Raw genomic sequence first — 7,602 nt, 5'->3', positions numbered from 1 at the left:
GGAGGAGGCAGAAGAGGCAGAAGATCCTAAGCAAACAGCCTGACATTATTGACTAATCTCTTTAAAGAACTCTTCAAGCATTAACATGTTTAGAAACTCTGGTTGTGCATGGCCTTCCTCATATGACACAACATGATGATATTATTGGCACAGAGCGTGCAGGAAGGAGCCATGCTCACCACACCCGAGTCCTGGGCACACACTCCTTTTCATTTCCTTCAACTCATTTTCTCCCAACCCCACTCAGCATTTCCTCTCAGGGGTGCAGTAAGATTTGCCTGAGGCCACACTCATTTTCCCTGTCCCTCAGATATTGCAGAGATAAGACATTAGAGGAGGAGCTTACAGATAACCTTTAAAACCCCGAGTCTCAGTGCTTGTAGGATCATTTCTTCTCAGCACCCTGCCCATCAATGAGTCAAGAAAACTTAAAAATAAAGGGAGGCCTGTCAGAGGCCAGACCTGCCACACCAGAAATCCAGATGATTGCTGACAAGGTGAGTCAATGCATTTCAGAAAAAACTTGATCCCAAAACAAACTTTCATCATTTGATTCATAATTTGGCATGGCATTAAGAGTGTGGGAAAACACAGAAACCGAACTATACAGGTTTGGTTCAGCCCTTTATACAACTGGAAGTGAAACATTAGGCCTTCAGAAAAATTTTAAGACTCCAAGAGTAAAATGGGCCAAGCCACACTCTTTGCTGCAGCCTCAGTTTCCCCAGTAGCTGAAGGTGGATTCATGTTGGATGGTCTCTGTGCCTCACATGTCTGATCCCAGGAGCTCTAATGACTGATGGAATATCCCAGTCACTCTTGTTGAAGCTGATATATGGAGGCTCCTAAGGTTGTTAAGGATCCCTGAAGTGATTCCAGGATGCTACACCCACCAAACCATCACAGTCAAATAGAACTCAATGTTTCTAGCAGGTTAATACATGTTGCTTAACTATCATCTATATAAAAAGGTGGATCGTGTTGCCTGTTTTACAAAGGAGAATTATGAAGGTAGGTTTGCAATCTGTCACTTTATTTTCTTACATCATGTTGTTATTGTCTCTGAAACTGAAACATCATGGAGGACCAGATCAGTGTGGTTTGTTATTTGCTCATGTGTCTGTGTGTTTGTTTGACACTTGGTCTTGCTAGATGGTCTAGTGTGCAGGTAACTCAGGCTAGCCTCAAACTCAAGGCATTCCTGCTGCCTCGACTTCTCAAGTGCTGAGATTACAGGCATGTGCTGCCTTGCTAGGCATCATCAGATTTTATGTGAGTAGAACATATGGGAGCCTTCATGCTTAGGGCACTGAACATTCTACAGGGGGTCACAGGCTAAAATTCAGTGACCAAATAATTAAGTCTAAATAGTTCTCACACATAGGATTATTTCAATAAATATCGTGGAGCATTTTATTTTTGAGGAATATTAAATCTTTAAATCTTCATTAGAATCCTTACATCAAGTTGGTGTCCTTAACCTTAAATGTGCACATGAGTCACTCTAGATTAAATGCAGATCTCACTGAAGAGGGCTAGACAGGCCTGCGTGTCCATATTTCTTCCAAGGTCTCTGGGAGAGTGAGCACTCCTACCTATGATTTCCCTTTCCTGTAGGACCTGATATAAAAATTGGAAGTGATGGAGCCTTAAAGTAGGATACCAACGGAAAGCCTTCCATTCCACCTGTAAGAAGAAAGAGCTAAAAGGACTAAAATAACTTCCATAAAAATTATTTAAAAAACAAATATACACTGATGAGTCATAGTTGGAATTTATGCCGACTGAAATAAAGTGCCCCCTGAGATGTTCCAGGAACCAGCACTGTAGGAGGATAGACAGGGAAATAGAATTATTTGAAAAAAAAAAGTTACAGCAGATTTTCATGAGTTTCAATAGCTGACCATTTGGTTATCTAGAATAACTGGCTTTTTTTTTTTTAAAGAGTTTCTTGCTCTTTCTCAGAGTGATCCAAATATCACAAATTCTAGCAATCCTTTTTCCTCTAGCTTCCCAAGTAACAAGGCTACAGGGGTGTGTTATCCTGCCTGGTTGGGTAATTTTTGAACATGATATTCTCATTAGTTCTTTGAAGACTTTATACATACATAAAATATATTTTGATCATATAATTGTTAGAGCAGGAAGGCCTATCTTGCTAATGACACCATGTGTGGGTGATTTCTTCAATAATAAAATGAATTTAGAAATGTTTTCTTGCAGCTCCAGAGTAGCAGAATGAGACACAGATATTAACAAGGCCACCACATCCCAGGAAGGAGCTTCTCTGTTTTAAAAGCCTTGATTTCAGTCCCACCTCTCAGTTGCTCTCCATGCTCCCAGACAGGCAAGGATGGGTTCCATCCTATTTTTAGATAATGAAACCGAGACACAAAATGTTTAAGAGCCACCCAGATAAGAAACTAAGCAACCTGTCTTTTTCCATAACCCAGCATCTGCACCTTGGGGAGCTCTGAAGGAATCAGGGGATGGAATGCAGCAAACTTCCTGTCTCTTTCGAAGCCAGGGTCTCAGACTTAAATCACCATAAGAGATGCATAGCCATGAACCATTTCACAGGGGCAGTTCCTGAGTCTCCCCTAGGTGTTCAGCATCTGGCTACAAACTGTAGAAGCTACATAAAGGGTTGAAAAAAAAGAGCCACTTCTCCCTCAAATTTAACAGCGCAGAGGAAATCATGATATCTAGGGAAACTATAAAATACACCTTAATTAAGCACTGTTTCATGATCACAGGTTTAAGACCAGAAAGAACATTTGGCATTGCTGTCAACCCTTTTACTGTCAGGTGAGCAGGTATAGGGTAGTGGCTCAGCTTCCAGGTGTCACTCATCTGTTTTGTCTTGCGGGAGAAAGCCTGAGGGGACAACTCCCACTAAAGCATTGGAAGGCAGAGAAACAGGCAGTAAACTGTGTATTTTTAGGAAGCATTTTCTCAATCGCAGCAATCATTCCTCCTTCAAAGAACACCATGGGTCAGATACTACTGTAAGTCCTTGTTAAGTCTTAAAATTCAGTCTATTCCTCCAAGATTATGGACAATTGGGTCCCCACACATTTTCAGGCCCTAGGACGCTATTGTATCCTAGGATGATCTGAGGGGGCCCAGAGAAAATTTCATTACAAGCTCTTTACTTTGTATTGATCAAACACAGATGTACCTACTGGTACCTATTGAGGCCCTTCATTGCAAATCATAACTATATTGATTTTTTTTTACTTTGTTTTCTGTGTGTGTGTGTGTGTGTGTGTGTGTGTGTGTGTTTATATTTGAGGCAGAATTCAATCAGTATCCCCAATAACCTGGAACTTTCTATATAACCCACGCTGCTCTTGAATGACATTCTCCTGTTTCAGTTTTCCAAGTTCAGGATTAGAGACTTGAGTGGCCAGCCCAGGTTCATCAGCATCTCTGATGACTCTCAGCAGGAAGAGGTTCCCAGATTTGTAAGTCAGGTAAACTGAGTCAACACAGCCCTAACATCATCTCTTTCTTTCTCATAAGGTCAGACCTCTGCTTGAAGAGCAAACCAATGAGAAATATGAAAAATTCGAGGCTGTCGAGTATAAATCTCAAGTCGTTGCTGGACAAAATTTGTTCATTAAGGTTAGACACCATCCTCCCTCAAGCACTTTTGTGATTGTTTCCTGTTGCCCCAACTCTAGCTTCATTTCTACCACTGGTCTTTAATTAAGACACTTGCAAATGGAAGACTCCCCAATCCTTTGGATGACAGGATTGTTACCTTGTTTTACCTTGTGAATGCAGAAAGCTTTCTCCTGACCTACAATAAGAAGTCAGTGTGATCACACACACACACACACACACACACACACACACACACACACACACACACACACACATGTATGTGCATGTACATATACACACTTTGTATAGTGCCATATATAATGGTATATTTTGGTTAGTAGAATTTGAAATTTAAGGTAGGAAGTGATACCATGGCACAATATCTACTGTAGAACACAAAACTTTTATTGTTCCGTTAAAGAACAAAGTGGCAACTCTTATCCTGATGGTCTATGTCCCAAGTTCAGGTTGAAAAAAACATTGGGAATGTTACCCTCAGGGTACCTAGGCCTCTTTATTTTTACTTTACAAAAGAGGCAGCCTGGTGGGCTTTCACAAAGTAGGTTGTAACACAGCAGAGGTATGGAGACCATACAGTCCATATATTCTAAAGCAGATCTGAGTTTCTTTTCCCTTATCAAATTATATGCCAATTTTTCTCCCAACTTAGAAGTCAGAAAACAGGATCACCAAAAACACAGGCTGATTTCTAGGCATCATGAAAATAAAATGTAACTCTAGAATGTAATCTGTGCCAAGATTTTAATGAAAAGTATAATAAATTAAACCCAGATGGAAAAATGGATTAGTAGATTCTGGCTGTTCTTGCAGAGGACTTGGGTTTGGTTCTCAGCACTCACATGGCAGCTCACAACCATCTGAGTCCAGTTTGAGGGGATGTAACATTCTCTTCTGATGTCTTCAGGAATTACATTTCACATGATGTGCCGAGGTGCAAATAATTAGAATGAAATACTTTTCTCAAAGGTGTTAAAAATATGTCTAAGAAATATGTTTTCTGCCATACTGTTAACTGTTCTTTCTCTTAACTCAAGGGTTGATGTAAGTTCAGTTCATGGGTGCTGTCTTGGGCCAGAAGTGTTGTTTTAGGAGAGATTGACACATCAAGTCTTAAAAAAAAAAAAAAAAAAAAGGTTTGTAATACCATGGAAATCCATGTAAATAATCTGCTTTTCTTTCTTTTTTCCTTCCTTCCTTGCTCCCTCCCTCTTTCCCTCCCTCCCTCCCTCTCCCTCTCCCTCTCCCTACCCCTACCCCTGTCTCTCTCTCTCTGTGTCTCTCTCTCTCTCTTTCTTTCTCTCTCTCTCTCTCTCTCTCTCTCTCTCTCTCTCTCTCTCTCTCTCTCTCTTTCTTTCTTTCCTTCCTTCCTTCTTTCTCTCTTTTTCCCTTCTTTTCTTTTTTCATGTCTTTCAGATAGATGTAGGGAATGGTTGTTTCCTTCACATGAAAGTCTTCAGAGGCCTTTCTGGAGAAGATGATTTGAAACTTAAGGGTTACCAGACTAACAAAACCAAGACTGATGAGCTGACCTCCATGTAAGCAGCCAATTCTAAAGTGACCTGATTCTTCTCCTTGTAAAGAGATGCAGCCGTCAATAAAGAAGCATTGTTCAAATAACTGTTTTCCTCCATCGTTACTCAGTATTGTGTTGACATTTACTTCCTAGATAATTACTATTTTTAAATTTAATTTTTTTTGTAATTCATTTTTTTACACTCCATATTCCATTCCCTGCCCTTCCCCTCCTACCCTCCAACTGCTCCATATCCCACACCTCCTCCCCACCACACCCTGTCTCCACATGGATACCCCCACCCTCCACCCCATCTGACCTCTAAACTCCCTGGGGCCTCCAGTCTCTTGAGGGTTAGGGGCATCATCTCTGAGTGAACATAGACCTGGAAGTCCTCTACTATATGTGTGTTGGGGGCATCATATCAGCTGGTGTATGCTGTCTGGTGGTCCAGTGTTTGAAAGATCTCAGGGGCCCAGATTAATTGAGACTGCTGGTCCTCCTAAAGGATTGCTCTTCTCAGTTTCTTTCAGCCTTCCCCAATTCAACAACAGGGGTCAGCTGCTTCTGTCCATTGGTTGGGTGCAAATATCTACATCTGACTCTTTCAGCTGCTTGTTGAGTCTTTCAGAGGGCAGTCACGATAGATCCCTTTTTGTGAGCACTCCATAGCCTCAGTAATAAAGTCAGGTCTTGGGACCTCCCCTTGTCCTGGATCCCATGTGGGCCTATCACTGGACCTTCTTTTCCTCAGGCTCCTCTTCATTTCCATCCCTGTAATTCTTTCAGACAGAAACAATTATGGGTCAGAGGTGTGACTGTGGGATGGCAACCCCATCCCTCACTTGATGTCCTGTCTTCCTGCTGGAGGTGGGCTCTATAAGTTCCCTCTCCCTACTGTCAAGCATTTCATTAAAGGTCCCTCCCTGTGAGTCCTGAGGGTCTCTCACCTCCCAGGTCTCTGGTGCACTCTGGGGAAGGGGCCCCCCAACCTCCTATTTCCTGAGGTTGCCTGTTTTCATTCTTTCTGCGGGCCTTCAGGGTTTCAGTCCTTTCCCCTCACCCAAGACCAGATCAGGTCCCCCGCCACCAAGTCCCTCCCTCCCCAATTATGATTGCTTTCTTCTCTCTCCCAAGTGGGACTGAGGTGTCCTCACTTGGGCACTTTAGCTTGTTGAGCCTTTTGAATTCTGTGGACTGTATCTTGTGTATTCTGTATGGGTGTTTGTTTGTTTTTGGCTAATATCCACTTATTAGTGCGTACATACCATGCATGTCCTTCTGCGCCTGAATTACCTCATTCAGGATGATATTTTCTAGTTCAATCCATTTGCCTGCAAAAGGCAGGTTGTCCTCCTTTTTAATAGTTGAGTAGTATTCCTTTGTGTAAATGAACCACATTTTCTTTCCATTTTTCTGTCTTGGGACATCTAGGTTCTTTCCACCTTCTGGCTATCACAAATAAGGCCACTTTGAACATAGTGGAACACGTGACCCTGTGGTATGGTGGGCCATCTTTTGGGTATATTCCCAAGGGTGATATAGCTGGGTCTTCAGGTAGATCTTTTTCCAATTTTCAGAGGAATCTCCAGATTGATTTCCAGAGTAGTTGTACCAGTTTGCAATCCCACCAGCAATGGAGGAGTGTTCCTCTTTCTCCATGTCTTCACCAACATGTGTTGTCACCTGAGGTTTTGATCTTACCCATTCTGACTGGTGTAAGGTGGAATCTCAGGGTCGTTTTGATTTGCATTTCTCTGATCACTAAGAACGTTGAACATTTCTTTAGATACTTCTCAGAAATTTAAGATTCCTCAGTTGTGAATTCCCAGTTTAGTTCTATACCCCATTTTTGGATTGGGTTGTTTGGTGTTTTGTGATTAGCTTCTTGAGTTCTTTATATATTTTGGATATTAGCCCTCTATTGAATGTGGGATTAGTGAAGATTTTTTCCCCAATCTGTAGGTTGCCGATTTGTCTTATTGACTATGTCCTTTGCCTTACAGAAGCTTTCCAGTTTTATGAGGTCACATTTATCAGTTCTTTTTTTTTGTTTTTGTTTTCTTTTGTTTTGTTTTGTTTTAGGTATTTTCTTCATTTACATTTCAAGTCCCCCATACCCTCCCCCCCCACTCCCCTACCCACCCACTCCCACTTCTTGGCCCTGGAGTTCCCCTGTACTAAGGCATATAAAGTTTGCAAGACCAATGGGCCTCTCTTTCCACTGATGGCCGACTAGGCCATCTTCTTATATATATGCAGCTAGAGACACGAGCTCCGGGGTTACTGGTTAGTTCATATTGTTGTTCCACCTATAGGGTTGCAGATCCCTTTAGCTCCTTGGGTACTTTCTCTAGCTCCTCCATTGGGGGCCCTGTGATCCATCCAATAGCTGACTGTGAGCATCCACTTCTGTGTTTGCTAGACCCCGGGACAGTCTCACAAGAAACAGCTATATC

General features: G+C 42.0%; 1 protein-coding gene across 1 annotated transcript; it reads left to right on the top strand.

The window, feature by feature from the left end:
• Positions 1-385: 385 nt before the first annotated feature.
• On the top strand, positions 386-5,241 carry Stfa3 (stefin A3). The gene is made up of 3 exons (NM_025288.2): positions 386-497; positions 3,526-3,627; positions 5,044-5,241. Exons 1-3 carry the CDS (start codon positions 414-416, stop codon positions 5,167-5,169), a joined length of 312 nt encoding a protein of 103 aa, NP_079564.1. The 5' UTR covers positions 386-413; the 3' UTR covers positions 5,170-5,241.
• The last annotated feature ends 2,361 nt before the right edge of the window (positions 5,242-7,602 follow it).

Source organism: Mus musculus, chromosome 16 (genome assembly GCF_000001635.26).
Source record: "Mus musculus strain C57BL/6J chromosome 16, GRCm38.p6 C57BL/6J".
Classification (NCBI taxonomy): Eukaryota; Metazoa; Chordata; class Mammalia; order Rodentia; family Muridae; genus Mus; species Mus musculus.
Note: the sequence above shows the minus strand (reverse complement) of the source record. Positions and strands in the feature narration are given on the sequence as shown.